This window comes from Mytilus californianus, unplaced genomic scaffold (assembly GCF_021869535.1).
Source record: "Mytilus californianus isolate M0D057914Y unplaced genomic scaffold, xbMytCali1.0.p SCAF_3, whole genome shotgun sequence".
NCBI lineage: Eukaryota > Metazoa > Mollusca > Bivalvia > Mytilida > Mytilidae > Mytilus > Mytilus californianus.
Window position 1 is genome coordinate 39,133,933 of NW_026262679.1, and position 16,714 is coordinate 39,150,646.

The following is a 16,714-nucleotide window of genomic DNA, read 5'->3' on the forward strand; positions in this document are numbered from 1 at the left end:
AAAAAACATAAACAAAAGACATACACATCAAGATTGACAACCACTGACTATGTTCCGACTTGGCTTTAATTTTTTTTGGTTCTATCATTTCTCATCCAGAAAAGGGCTTCGAATGCACCAAAATTATAAAGTTTTAAAAACTGGGAAAAACACATGGATATATGACGGGATTTTACTTGACTTTTTTTAGAGATCAATCTTCCCTCCTTACAATTCTGGTCAATTGACTAACAACCATATAAAAGAATATATATTAAAAAACTGTATAGGTAAATCACATAATTTTAGAATAACGATAGAAAACATAACGAAACAACAACAAACTACAAAACAATAGAGAACAACATACGAGTTCAATGAAGCTTTTCTGAATGTTGCAACGTTACATTAAAGCATAACAAGGTGTTAAAGATAAGTTATCTTTATACTAATTATCAAGCACATCAATGCATGAATTACCTACTTAGAGAAAAACATATATATAGGACAGCACCCATGAATGCAGCTTCTGTGGGTTCATTTTTTTAGGATATTTGCTTTCGTTATTTTAAAAAATCTGCATACCAGACTAAAGAAAATGTGTACTTGGTTGAACATTCTAATTCGTGGCTCACCTGTATCCACAAAAATCCACATAAATTGGTACCCAACAAATAATAATAAATGCACAGTTTACACAATTTTTATTATCTTGCTGGAAAAGAGAACTAAGAGGGAAAATGTTGTCTCGCATTAATAAATACGTTGTGATGAATGTAAAAAAAAAACCGCACAGTTCATCGTGCTTTAAGAGAGAAAAAATATATTCCAAAATACAACATTGGCACCCTCCTTGATATTAAGTAATAATCCACAAATTAAAAAAAGAACAACAATAATACGGTTCAACACTAAATCGTTGAAATGGAAACTCCGAATATAGGATGATTCTAACCAGTTTACTAGAAGAAAGCACCATCAACATGCATCCCTTCACATAAAGAGACAGTGCATGATGGAAGTATCAAACATGCTAAATCATCCATTGTGGTAAAAACTGTATTATGCTGTTACACGGTTCATGCAGTTGCTATCTCAATCACAAAGACATTACATTATATTTCATTTAAACGTGTTTGATGTGAGGAATTTATCACTTTGAATCAAATTAATTGATCCAGAGGTTTTGTTGTAGACGCGTTTAGAATGCATTAAAATAGTCATAGTCTTCGTTATCATGGTAATGAATAAAGAATGATTTTTAGGTAAGATGGGACAGAAAAAATATAGGCATATATAAAATGGGATATGACGCAATATTTGAACTAAAGTTGTGGTAAGTATATAGTGTAAGATATTTTAGCAAGGAATAATATGAAGGTACGTGAACTAACATCAGATTCGAACACAAACATCTTATAAATATTTTTATCTCGATGTTTCAGTCATCAAATCATTTACTTATGGTTTGATTTACCAGTAAATGTATGCAGTTTCACAGGGTTACTTTTGTACAAATTTTGATAATTAAGAAAAAAGTATTAATTTGAATATCAGAAAACGGTAAATGACCAAAATAAAAGAAAGGTGAATGTGTTTCCTCAAACAAAAGAACAATACCATCTAAAAGCGTTCTCCAATAACATAGGATGTTCCAGAAATTACAATGAGCATCAAGAACACATATGTAACGATATAATCTTTTCATTTCTATTTGATTTGAAGTTGAAATGTTGATGTATGTGGGTATTTTCGTAGAATACAATACTTACTATCTATCTATTTGATAAGCAGTTTGCAGATATATTTATCATTACTCCTTCCCACTATTGCAGTAATACTTTGCCAAGTAACAGCAATACAATACAGGATGAGGAAACAGATAAGGATCACAAGGCCGGACAATGGTTAAGGAAAAGAGAAAGTGTCAAACATCGAAATGCTTCAAATACAATCAAAACAAATGAATGTGATCCAGATGATTACCTTATTCCTATATATTCAGATGTAGCAGGTAAGACAATTTCTTGTTGAGATGATTAATTACCTTTAAAAGTGAAAACATTACGGTTTGCAAAATTTAATTCTTCAGAAAACAAACACGTTTAGCACAAATCCGGCCTAATTGTCTGTAATCAAGAATAAGAATATATACATGTGTATAATAAATACATCAACTAAAATACTGTTGTTTTATATTACTATGAGCATATTACATATGGTTTTAATTAGAAAACCCGTCTTATAAGAAAGACATATGAAATATTTATTTTTTTTCCAACAATTTACATTACATTTACTACTAATATCCATGTATTCCGATCGACCGGCCGTTTTGAATTTGAAGTTAAATGCGAGCTTTGTTGTGTATTGCTTTTTTTCCGACAAAAACATATAAAAAAGCACTGATCATTTGTTTGTGTATGGTCAACAACGTGTGACAAGAATTTTGATTCTAAATATTCATAATATATTTTGTTTACCTACTGGTTCCCATATATGAATCCCATTCTAATCTCATAAAGTCAAAACTAGGGTATTCTTTCTGATGAAGATATATCAGATACCAGCAAAATTTATTTCGAGAATATTGAAGGAACGATAAAGGTTCTACATCATTTTTATGCGTCTTCAAATGAAAGGATATCAATGGTAAAAATGTGTGGCGCTACCTTGTTAATTTGCATTGAAAAAAGGACTTTTCATGTCGGGAATCGCATAGTCTATAAATAAAATTAGTTTCGAAGTAGTGTAATGAAAAAAATCAAACGATTATAACAGACGGTTCTAGTAATGATTCAACACAACCAATTGCTAAGGAGGGTGCAAATAATTGAACTTAAGAGATTTTACTCATATAATGTGCACAACGTGCTTATATAATGCTTTTATATGTATGACCTTTATTTTAACAGTCAGCGCTATTTGGGAATACCAGAAAGATTCACAGTGGCAAATATATCCTTCCGGAATAAATGTTAAGATCGAAAAAGCATATCAGAAGAAAACAAAACGCATCGTTATTGAAATGGACCGCATAACGTAACTCTTTTTATTATTTAGTAAAATTATGAGATAAAAAAAAAATGTAAGCGTGAAAACACGAAAAGAACAATTACAGGCTATGGCAGGTATTAACAAATTTTATTGGTAAACTATTTAAAATATTTTAAACCTGTTAATTATAAGACAAATATTTCTCATTGCACAATAGCGTGTTAATGTCGTTGTATTTAACAGATAAATTTGAAGCTATTTCAGAATAATCAATTCAACATGATATTAGTTGGTTATGGTTTCCTTAAAGTAATATGTGAAATCTTTTATATCGCTCATATTTTGCCATTTAAATGATATTTTCCGATTGAAATTATAATTGATATAATTTGATTTTAATTAGAACCATGAATCGATATATTGAACTCAAATAATAAATGTACCGATGTGGTAAGATTGCAAATAAGAAAACTATCGAAATATGCTTATTAAACATAAATTTAGTAAGAACGCCAAACGGATGAAGACCACAGGTGACGACGGGGTAATCTTCTACTGCTATACATGCACCATCTTTTATGTGAATCTATACTCGTGCAAAATTTCACACTCGGTAAAAATTACTAATCAGACGACTATTCTGTTATCTAAAAATGTAAGACCGCAAAAAACATGTCGCTAGTGAGTTGAAACACAGGGCAGTTTTTGTAAAGGAGAAGACCTATGTTAAAGTTTATGGGCATGCGCAGGCCATATATGTACATGTAGACGAGCTCCCTCAAGAAATGGGATTTATTGATGGAAGGATGAAATAATAGTGCTTTATTGTCTTTACAAAGGAAAATAACATATTTAGCATAATCATTATCGTATAATATCCAAAAAATAACAGTTCTTAATATCGTCATCCACTTTTTTCGATAGTCAAACGCTCACAAATTTGACCAATATGGCCGCGCCCATGGATGTAAACACAGAAAAATCTAGCGAAGCCAACCTACTCACTAACTTACTTCTGCCTAGTTCCCAACAAAATACAAATGAAGGAACTAATACTGAACCCGGTATCGACACACCAATTAGACCTGGTCGTCCCAAAAAAAGGGGTAATCCAGACAGTCCTGAGGACTTGCCGGGGACCGCTAGGCAAGTTACCCGTCAGATCAGACGACGAAACTCGGTGGGGGACTTGAGTTCTATAACATCCAAGAAAACCCCAGGTTTCAGAAAAACTATTGCTGACAAAGTGATTGAAGCTTTAACTAGTCCTGAAGTTCTGGACCAAATTATACCTGTAATTACAGAAAAACTATGTGAGTCAAAAGAACGTTCCTTAAGCTAAACAATTCAGGCTTTGGTCAAATCCACTGTAGAAGAGCACATTGCACCTATGACTGAAACAATTAAAAAACAAGAAGAAAAAATTGCAGAACAAAGACAAATGATAGTAGTACAAGCCGCAATCCATCTATCTTTAAACAAAATAGTGGTTGAAAATTTACACCGACTAGATGATTACAACTCAGAGATTGGCGATCTATACCAGAAAATCGGTCTTCTTGAAAATCGTCTTGAAAATCAAGAACAGTATTCCCGTAGAACCAGCCTTCGATTTCATAATATTCAGGTCCCGGTTGACAGATATGGTAAAGTAATGCATCCGGTTAATACCGACGACCTTATATTAGATGTTTGTAACAAAAAGCTTGATCTAGGAATCCAAAAATCAGACATTAGCAGATCACATGTCATCGGTAAAGTCCGAAACGGTAAATCACCGTAAGTCATCGTGCGCTTCATTTCTTATAGAAATCGCGAAAAAGTGTTCAGTGCAAAAAAAGGTTTAAAGGGTGATCCGAGCAAAATTTTCATCACTGAAAATCTTACAACCCATAGAACCAACCTGGTCAAAGTGCTAGCTGATCTCAAACCGCCATTCCATACATGCTTACTGGACAAATGATGGCCGCATTTATGTTAAAAAGACTGAGGCTTCCATGAAACAGTTAATTCTTAACCACGATGATATTCGTGACTTGCTGAGAAGCAATGACCCTGATGATAGTACTGGTAATAACAAAGATGTACAGGACGAGAATAATCAGGGTGTCAAGGTCCACGATTAACTCTCGAGCGTCGTAAAGTAATATCATATGTCCTGTTAACTCTTTGTTTGTGTTTTTTCCCCCCTTTACTTATGTTGTCATGTTTGTTTTGTTTTTGTCTGTATTTGTTCAGTACCTTTATATTTCATGTCTGCATTTGTTCATTGCAATTTATATTTCAAAGTGAAATTGACACCATTCAGATACACTTAACAAATATAGTTTGTTTATTAAACAACTGTGTTACTTAACAGCAAAATACAACTTGAAGCTGTAACTAAAACTCTAAAACAAGTTACTAATAGAAAACTTCATATCTATTAAGATAGGGATTTAGATACACATCTTCAGTTATATCTAGATCGCTCAAAAATACATACTGTAAAACATAACGACAAACGCATGATGTTTGATTCATTATTTCGTCCATTTAAAATGCAATGGGCTGTTTTTGTGTGCCTAATTTGTTTTGTTTTGTTTTAGTTTTTTTTTTTTCTCCCCATCAAGGGCATATATTCGAAATGTAATTCTTTGAATACACGTCACAAATGAAAAAAACCCACCAAAAATAAAAGCCGACTTAAATTCTTAGTTGGTCGTAATTATCAAACTCAATATTCAAACACACCCTTGATGGCAAATGCTCAAATTAATATAAAAGTTTCCATATATATTTAAACAGGTGAATTTTACTACATGATTTAATTTCACGCTTCACTGAGTAATCGCATAAATTGATAATAAAGAATGAATTCTTAAAAGACTACATTCTAGAATAAAATTTCTTTCTTTTTTTTCTTTTTTCTTTCTTTCTTCAAATGTTTAAACGTTTTAATCAAAAATGCTTGACAACGCTTTCAAGCCTCTAGGCACTGTTCATATAAATGTAACTTGTCTCCTTAGCGACGACGCTAATACATACTTTCAGTACATGTATATATATATATACATATTCATAGTCAAATCAAAAATGTTCCTGCACTGAAAGAGAACCTGTCGCAGTAATAGGTATACGAGTATAATTGTTAGACTTTGTTGTTTTTTTTTTTTCAAACTTGCCTAATTTATTTATGTGGAATAGATTATGTTATTCAAATTCATGTTATAATCGTATCTATTGTTATACATGAATAATCATACAACATTTTTAGTACTAGTATTTAAAACAACGAAAATTAATGTCTATTAAATGATAAGGTAACACTCGGAAGTTCTATCTAAATAGCCTATTTCACGAACTTTCGAAAACCATTTCCATAATGAGCTTTGGACTTACATCAATACCATATGAGTGTTGAAATTTGTATATAATAGTACGATTAATGTATCTATGTATTTGTATGTTTGTACGTCTGAATGTGAGTATGTATCCAATGTGGATGAATGTATGCATGTTTATATGTAAGTTTGTAAATTTATGTGATTGAACTCCAGCTATTTTCTTTTGTAAATAACCTCTTTTTTTCTGTTATACACATACTATTGTATCGTAAGTAAAACTTAACTAAAATGATTATATCCCATTTATCAAAAACACCTGATTCCATACCAAATGGTATTAAATTTTCTTTCAACTTTTTCTAAAGTTTACATAGTTCACCTACTTACGTTTTGTTCATACTTTATTCTTTTTTACGACTGTGGACACGATGGCTTGTTTATTACACTGAAAATGAAACATAACTTTGGTCGCTCAAGATGTTTAGTCATAGTCTTGTTACCGAATGGGTAACAGCCTAGAGACATATAGAGCGGCCATAGGAATGTTTCATGCTCATACGAGGAAATCAAGAAGATTTGTAAATCACCCTCCTTCTTCATATACAGATATACTATTAACTAACCTGCGTTGCTCGTTCCTCTTTGCTGCCCTGCTCTGTCTACAAAGCTTAAATCCAAATGTAAATGCAGTATTTCTTCTCTTCGTATTGAATTTCATACTTATGGTAGGTAACATTGAAACTAATCCGGGTCCAGAAAGATCAAGTTCGTGCAGTTCACTAAATAATACTTTAGACAATACAATCTCACTTTGTAATCTTAACATTCGAAGCATAAGGAACAAAATAGACTTTCTCCATGACTTTGCTGAAGATATTGATATTCTATTGTTAACCGAGACACATCTTGACGAACGGATTGACGATTGTACTATTTTTCTAGAATGCTTTTTAAATATAATACAGCGAAAAGATAGAACAAATGCGGGTGGTGGTCTACTTATATATGCCAAAGACGAGATTCGAATGGTACGAAAACATGAACTAGAAAATTCCATTGACGAAACTATTTGGGTTGAAATAAATGCCAAAGGCAAGTCTTTCTTACTATGCAACTCATATCGAGCACAATGGACTGACCCAGATTATTGGCACAGATTAACATATGCAATCGAGTTGGCCACCCAGATAAACGAAAATATCGTGCTGGTCGGTGACTTTAATTCTAACTTATTTTGTGAAAACAATAACATACTCGTTGATATATTGAATTCCTTTTGTTTTCTAAATGTTATTGATAAGCCTACTAGAGTGACGGAAAATTCAAGTACTTTATTAGATCCTATTATATTGAGTGAAAATCTTATATGCGCTTATTCTGATGTTATAAAAATCTCAAAAGATATAAGTGACCACGATGCAGCTATTGCATACATTAACTGCCCAAAGGGAACATCAACTACATTCAAAAGAGAAATATGGCAATATGACAAAATAGATTTGGTTAAATTTAATAACAATCTGGACGAAACTAACTGGAGTGACAAGATAGGAAATTTTGAGGACGTCGATGATATGTGTGATGAATTTACAAAAATATTTCTGGAAATAGCTAGGGAATGTATACCCACAAAGCAAATAACAATAAGATGTAATGACAAACCTTGGTTCAATAATCAATTAAGAAAGGAAATTAGAATTCGCGATAGGTTACGGAAAACAGTTCTAAAAAAAAAATAAAGAAAATGATAAAATAAGATTTAAAAAACAAAGAAATAAGGTAAATAATATGAAAAAAACTGCCCGAGAGAATTTTGAAAAAAATTTGGATAATTTTTTACTGGATAATTCCAGTCCTAAAAATTACTGGAAAATAATTAAGATGTTAATAAAATCTAATAAGGGGAATAACGCAATTCCACCAATTCAAAATATTAATAATGAGCCAAATTTTGACCATATTGTATATGACGATACTGACAAATGTGAACTAATGAAAAATACTTCGCGTCAATATCAAAACTTGAGGAACAAAATGTTGAGATGCCCCCATTTGAGAATACAACGGAAAGTATAATTAGTGATATTCAAATAACAGAGAGTGAAATAGTCGATATACTTCTTACTCTTGATCCTAAAAAAGCATCTGGGCCAGACAAAATCAGTCACAGGATGCTTGAAATATCCCCCCCAAAAATTGCAAAACCCCTTAAAATTATATTTAATAAATCCCTGTCCCAAGGTAAATACCCTTCTTCATGGAAAATAGCCAATGTAATTGCCATATTTAAGAAAGCAGATGCATCCCTACCATCTAATTATCGACCGATATTCCTAATTAGCTGTGTAGGAAAAGTAATGGAGAGGGTAGTCTACAAACATATTTATAACCATCTACATAGGAACAAACTTATTTATATGTATCAGTCAGGATTTTTGCCTAAACATTCAGCTGTACATCAACTTATTGAACTTTATAACACAGTATTAAATTCTCTTGAAAAAAAAGAATTCAGTTGCTTCGTTTTCTGTGATTTTTCCAAAGCATTTGATAAAGTATGGCATAATGGACTTATATATAAAATGAATTCTTATGGAATAAAGGGAAATTTACTTGCATGGACTAAAAATTATCTTTTTCAAAGAAAACAAAAAGTAGTTATTAGAGATTCGTCTTCGTCATTGTCCATTGTTTCTGCGGGGGTCCCCCAAGGCTCTGTTCTCGGTCCCCTTTTATTTTTGCTGTATATAAATGATATTGGCGAAAATTTAATTTCACTGACTAGACTTTTTGCTGATGATACGTCGCTGGGATATTCCACCGCAAGCATTACAGACTTAGAGGTAGTAGTTGATCATGATTTAAACAAACTCAATGATTGGTAAAAAAATTGGTTAATGTTCTTTAACCCAGATAAAACGGAAATAATGATTTGCTCAAATACTAAGATTCCAAGTAATTTAAGTTTTTCTTTCAATGGAAGATCAATATCTAACACATCAAGTCATAAACACTTAGGTGTAACTCTCTCCCAGGACGCAAAGTGGAATGAGCACGTAGAAAATATTTCCAAAAATATTACAAAGCATTTAGGAGTCTTAAGAAAATTAAAATTTAAGATGAAAAGACAGAACTTAGAAAAAATGTATCTGGTATATATTCGTCCTATATTTGAGTATGCTTGCGAAGTGTGGGACAATTGTGGTATTTGCTATTCAAACAAATTAGAAAAACTTCAACTGCAAGCTGCGAGGATTGTAACAGGACTGCCAATATTTACTAAAACCGAATATTTATATTTAGAGACTGGCTGGGAACCCCTTCACAGTAGGAGGCACAGAAGAAAACTCCAATTATTTTATAATATGTACAATGGTCTCGCTCCACAATATTTATGTGATTTAATTCCCCCAACTATACAAAGTACAACTGTTTATCCACTGCGTAATGGCAATGACTTAATAGTCCCCTTTTGTCGACTCTCCATAACAAATTCTGCATTTATTCCCTCGTCCATCAGAGAATGGAACAAACTTGATAATTCTATCCGTACACTTGATACCCTATCTAAGTTCAAACGCTATTTGTTGAATAATACATACGAAGCAAAGACTGTACCTAAGCATTTTATGTATGGTCCGCGGAAATTGAGTGTAATTTTAACACAGCTGCGATGTTCAGCCTCATTTCTAAATAACGACCTATTTGAATCAAATATAATACAAAGTCCATATTGTGCTTGTGGCGCTCCGCGTGAGGATTCATTTCATTTCTTCTTTAATTGCAATAAATACGCCGATATAAGGAACGATCTATTAACCAACATTCATCGTCTACAAGTGACAATAAATCTACAGTTGCTCACTGAGGGTAGCCAAACTTTAACATACGAGGAAAACTGAAATCTTTAAAAAAGTCTTTAGATATATAAAAAAATCAAAAAGATTCCTTGTAGTATAATCAAATAAGATATGACTGAACAAAAAACATCGTGTCCACAGAATTTCATTTATTTTTTTTCTTTATATTTGTATTATTTCCTATTTTTTCTTCTTTTTCTTTTATTTATATTTTTTCTTTTCTTTTTTTTTCTCAATTCTCTATCCTTTTCCTTGTTAATTGCGTTAGGCTTTTTTTTTTTTTTTTTCTTTCTTTCTTTTTCTTCTCTGACTGTGCAAATGCCTCATTTTACTATTACCTTTAATATATATATACTGAACTGTGCATGTTCTGTATAATTGTTATTGTAATATTATGTAAAGGAGAAGACTACCTAAGTTGGTTAAACTTGTGTCCGATCCTTTTTGTATCTATGAGCAAATAAAATCGTTATAAACTAAATGTATGTTAAATAATTTGAACATGCACGAGCGTAACTTATCAAGTTAGATATGGAAATGCCATGCGATGATTCAGAGGGTGCATGTAACTGCTGCCAACTGGAAAGTTGACAATTGTCAGGTTTTTAATTAATTCTAAATTGAAGTCGTCCATTTGTGGTAATATCAAACAAAAGGTCAAAATATGCAGCAGACGTTCTAGTTTTAGTAGTTTCCTCATTCTCACGTTCTCCGGAATTTATGAGTGCAAGCACGCAATGAGTTGTGGGTAATTGATTGACACCACCAAAATATCTTCAAACGAAATTTTAGAAACTTGCATCTTTTTTGTCTTTTGGAAGATTCAGTATGAGTTCTGCTTCATATGAGTAAACGTCAGCCAGAAGGGATTCGTACTTAATTTCCAATTGAATACCGACTGTTTGCTGAAATATCGATCGACTTAATTCAACAAATATTTTGTCGTTCAAAAAGTCCAGCATTTTGATGATATCATGTTTGAATCAGTTTTGTTCATCACAATTAAGATTTGCATTACCTATAACAAGGAATTTGTATCAACAAGTCTTTTTTCTATAGAAAAAATTATGATATTACTGCAAAATTGATATTGTAAAGATTGTGGTTGAAGATTAAGGGAATTTTTAGGAATCCACATCTGATTGACAAACGTGGTTGATAATTTAAGTTTACTTAAGTAATAATGGTGGTTAGAGCTTAAGAAAGATGTGAAGTCGAACATTTTGACTACCCGGCAATACATTGTTCTTTATAAAAATTTCTGTGAAAGAAATGTATGCAGCATAAAAACTGGAGTATTTCATCGTCCTGTTTTATGTTAAAATCAAAGGCGAAAGGAACAGATTTTTATTTTTTGTATTTTCTAATATCTCCTCCAATGAGGTATCAACCAAACTGGCAGAAAAACATATAAAATAATTATCAGCTACATTTTCTTTAACAGAGAGGTATGAGGATGACATGCGACGTGATGTTACTTTTTCTTATTTCGATACTGCATTCTTGAGTAGAGAATACCTTCTACTCATATTATACCATTAATACATTCTCATACAACTGATATATATGCTGAACTAAAATACTACTCTAAAGAACATACATTTGTATCTAGTACTAATACCCTAGAATCTCTGACAAACGTGATGATTTCAACTTACCAATTGTCACTTTCCCCTTTCTCAGCAGTAACATACCTTCTGCTCCATCGTATGGCATATCTGAATTTATACATTACGGACATGCTTGTTCGTGAAATATGTGCTTCATTGGGAAGGGGTATGCTCCTCACACAGAAATTGATCCAAAAGAACAACTGAAATTGACACTACGAAAGTTTCCTGTTAAGATCACGAATTGGTTGACTGATACGATATATATATCTCTCAATTCACAAGCGAAAGTGTAATTTGTAATTTTACCGATTTTACCGATTGTGTCGTATTCCCGATTGTGACATTTTTTGATTAAAATGGCGACAGATGTATGCACAACAAAAGAAAACTATCCTGTCGATACCCACATGCTCCTTTTATGCAATTCCCTCAGTTTTTTGTTAACCTTGATTTGTCTTCTAAGATTTGAGCATCGGCAAACTACTGTTGCCTATATTAATATTTGTAAATGTTGTTTATAACATTATATTGTATTCAAACAGGACACTTCAAATAAAAAGATAATGATATCAATTTTGTTTTAAGTCCTAAAATAACATTTATCAATTTTAAGATAATATGATCGAATACCAGAAACATTTTTTTTTATTTAATAACGAAATTCTACTTTATTTCAGATATTCAATCCATTTTTCGAGAATGGTACAAGAAAATGTTGACAATAAGACTGAAATGGCTGTTAGGAGGAAAGGTGAGATTTATTTGATCAAATAATTCGCGATTTCTTAATACCATCGTTCTGCTTGTTGAATAACTAAAACAAAAAAACGGTAGCAATTATACAACATTTCATTTTATTTATATGTTATGATTACCAACAATGATAACAAATGATCATCTGGACTTCAACAATCGGCAATGAATAAAAGTAAAGTATGTACATTTAACAGAGGAAGCAAATACTGTTAACAAGATTGCATTTCTTCATGATCAAAATATATAAAGAGACAAGTGAACGGTCACATTCATAATGTATGCTGCGGGGTATTCTTGGTTATCAAAGTACGTAGTCCTGATCAAATTTTCTTGATCAATAGAAAATTGAAACTTAGAAAAACAACAAATTGAATTGAATCCAGTTAAATTAAAGTTTAATACTGGTATCATTAATGACGAATAAACTCATCATAGATACCCGGTTTACAATTTTGTACGCCAGACGCGTGTTTCATCTATAAATTAATCAGTGACGCTCGAAAAGTTTAAAAAGCCGAGTAATGTACCAAGTAGAAGAGCATTGAGGACCAAAAATTCCGAAAGGTTTTGCCAAATGATAACATATAATAGCTCTTTTCAGATAGATCACATGCCTTTTCTGTAAAGACCCCTCTTTTTATGATCGTTTTTGTTTTATTTTTAAGATTCTTTATTAAAATAACTTTACTTCTACAACCTATTTTCCCTAATCTTATGTGTTCCTGCTCTTATCCATACAATTTTTCAACTATTCAATAATATCCAAACCGCATTTTAAGATAAACCATGCAATCATTGCATGCAGGATTATAAATACGACAGGAACATGTTGTGAGCAGACAAAAAATAAAAAAGCGTATGATACAGAGTTTCTGAACGTTAAACATGAATGTAACCTAAGGTCTCACAAATTTTAAATCTGAAAAAAAAAAAATATATGTTTCTATCAACAATAATTCTAATAGACCTTAATGTCACAATTAACTCACTAATTAGAAACTAACTGAGGAAACAACAAAAAACAAGATAAAGGCCTCGGCTGTTGTATTTGATGTGCAAAATGTGTCTCTTTTTGGGTTGCATTATTTTGATTATTTTTCCAATAGTGTTACATGTTGTTCATAGTGATTAAGTGTTGTTCATAAAAAAAAATCTCACGAGGATCATATTTATTGTGAGATTCAGACTAAATGTTAATGTTTGATGTCATTCATATAGTCAAGTAAAACTATATTTTGATATATTATATCCGTTCATTGACTTTTCTTAATCGTTGTACACAGTATTTTTGAAAGGCCTATAGTGACTGTACTTTCAGAGAAAGTCTTTTCCATTGATTTATATAATATATTTTCACTACTGCATGTTTATCTTCTAAAACAATTTAGCACGTATGAATACAAAAAATAAAAAAGGAAGAAATACAAAGCGGACAAAAATCACAATCCAATGAAAACAGACAACCACATGTAAATCCAAAAAAGCAAAGACAAACAGCAATAACTCACACTGCAAAAAAAAGTGCAGATAAAATATCAAGCATTCACCTCACCTTCCAGGGGGACATAACTGCACGCCTGGTATTTGATAGGTACATGTTTCTTATTCCTAAGTTTTTTTTTGCACTGGTGACATCTTCGGGTAACTCATTCTAAGTAAGAACACGATGATGAATATCACAATTTAGGAAGAGAGGACTGGTTATGTAAGGCCTTCGAACTTCATCTTATCGTTGAAACCCTGGCATCATTTATTAAGATTAATAAAAGCGATACATTGATTTTGATCGCTATAACCTTATTATGTAGTATTTCATTGGATTGTCTTATAAACACAAAACCCTTTTCCTTCTTTTTCAATGGAATATCTATTACGTGCAAGAAATGACGAGCACAATGAAATATGTTGAGCTTAAGAACACTTTAATTTTATTTATATTGTATAAGAACTTGTATGTAGATATTGTTCTTCTTATTCGTATACTTTTACTTTCAGATTGAAACTTGGTTCAGCGCTTACAACGAACTATACTTCATCATATGTGCATGATGTATGCTACAAGTACAACAGCGAAAAAAAAACAAACTTTAAATTTACAAATGTCTTGTAGATTAAAACAATTCATGTATATGTATTGCTTTGTTATAGAAAGTGATTTCCATATTGCATTTATATTTCTCCTTGTCACATTCGTCATACCAACTTCACCTGCGTATGGGATATAAATTTCTAGACGCATTCGGTATTCAAGAGCTTGTAGCTGCTTCTCAGACTTTATTGAACGTCACCAGTGTCCGAGCAGAAACTTGATAAACCAGGGTTATGTCAAAGAACGTCTCGTCCTTTTCATAAAAAAAAGTTCATCGGAAGATACCAAGACCTTGTTGATAAAAATTCCGTTTGAACTTCATAAATAATATATGCTGGTCTTGAAGTATAGCATCCCGTCATTGTGTTGTTGTGCTATGGTAAATTTTGGTATTCTTGTCTTTCGTTTTTGATAATGTGCTATGTCTATATGCCTTTTTGTTTGTCTTCGTTGATATATTTGCTTGTTTTTGTAGTGATTAAGATAATAACACAATATTGACTGCTGTTCCCCTATTTTTGACATTTTTACCGATTATGTCAATTTGTTTTGTTCATACATCGTTGTCAATATAATGGAATTTTATGCAACTGTCATACAAGTGAGAGGTTTAGCTAGCTATAAAATCAGGTTTAATCCACCATTTTCTACATAAAAAAATGCCTGTTGTTATCCATTCGTTTGATGTGTTTGAGCTTTTGAATTTGCCATTTACTTAGGGACTTTCCGTTTAAAATTTTCCTCAGTATTTTTGTAATTTTACTTTTTTTTTTATAAGTACTGTATTGTTTATCATCTTAATTACATGTTATAGTGTTCTCTTCATTTTTCTTTGTATATGTTTAACCTTTACTGTTTACTCCATTTTTGGTAATATCCTTTTGACGTTGCTCGGTATTTATACATCCCGCCATTTTGTAATTGTGATATGGTCATTTTTTGTATTCTTGTCTTTCATTTTTGCTTATGTGCTTTGTCCATTGAGTGTCTATATGTCATTTTGTTTTTCATTGTTGACATAGTTGTTTGTTTTTATATAGTGATTGAGATTATAACACAATGTTGACTGCTGTACCCCAATTTTTGCCATTTTACCTATTACATTGTATGTTCGTTTGTCTTGTTCACACATTATTGTCAATATAATGGAATTTTATGAGACTGTCATACAAGTGAGAGGTTTAGGTAGCTATAAAACCAGGTTTAATCCACCATTTTCTACATAAGGAAATGCCTGTACCAAGTCAGAAATATGACAGTTGTTTTACATTTGTTTAATGTGTTTGAGCTTTTGATTTTGCCATTTGATTAAGGACTTTCCGTTTTAATTTTCCTTGGAGTTCAGTATTTTTGTTACTATACTTTTTCTTCATATGAATACAAAAAGAAGTCATCCAGTACCGACTGTTTTTTAAAACATTAATCAATCAAAATATTTTGTCTATTAAAAAAATGGTCTAAATCAGAACATCAATATGTTTAAAATGGAAAGAAAATTATAGGAAAAATGAAAGTAAAATAAGGAAAGTAATTCATATAAATGTACATCGATCAAAAACAAATTATTACAACTTCTCAACATTCTACCTCTATTCGGTCGATGCCACAGCTGGTGAACGTTTCGTTTCTGAGGTTGTCACGAGTACAGTACTTTTGTGTTTACCTGAACTATCATTGATACCTTCAACTCAATCAAATTACCAAAAAAAGTTGAATTATCCAAAACACTAATGTTTTTCTACCCCAGACACATATTGCCTCATGTGTATTTGGCACAACTTTTCGGTATTTTAGTTTCAAATGCTCTACATCTGTGTTTTTAGACTTTGTCTTCATACAGTTTTGTTTCGAACGCCACTGATGAATCTGATGTAGACAAAACGCGCGTCTTGCGTACCAAATTATAAGTCTGGTATATTTAATGAGGTTTTAAGTACTTTTATAGATAAGCCTTAAAAGGGAACGCTTAAAGCAGATCTTAAGAAAGCATAGGATGCATTTATCAATGTTTACTATGATCACAAGAGCTTATCTATGGTAGCGGTGATTGAAAAGTTCGAGAGTGTATAGGTCCTACAATTGTAGCATCGATCG

The 16,714-nt window shown here is 31.8% G+C and overlaps 1 protein-coding gene across 2 annotated transcripts in view; it reads left to right on the forward strand.

Annotated features, from left to right (window-relative positions):
- Positions 1-14,661, forward strand: part of LOC127734537 (uncharacterized) — a 34,716-nt gene extending 20,055 nt beyond the window's left edge. The window contains exons 17-21 of one of the 2 annotated variants that reach the window (XM_052244462.1): positions 1,245-1,315; positions 1,815-1,993; positions 2,895-3,021; positions 12,453-12,526; positions 14,527-14,661. In XM_052244462.1, coding sequence (XP_052100422.1) covers positions 1,245-1,315; positions 1,815-1,993; positions 2,895-3,021; positions 12,453-12,526; positions 14,527-14,531 — 456 coding nt within the window. In that variant the 3' untranslated portion in view covers positions 14,532-14,661. Of the gene's footprint in view, positions 1-1,244; positions 1,316-1,814; positions 1,994-2,894; positions 3,022-12,452; positions 12,527-14,526 lie in introns of those variants that run through there. The other variant, XM_052244463.1, reaches the window with a different exon arrangement.
- The last annotated feature ends 2,053 nt before the right edge of the window (positions 14,662-16,714 follow it).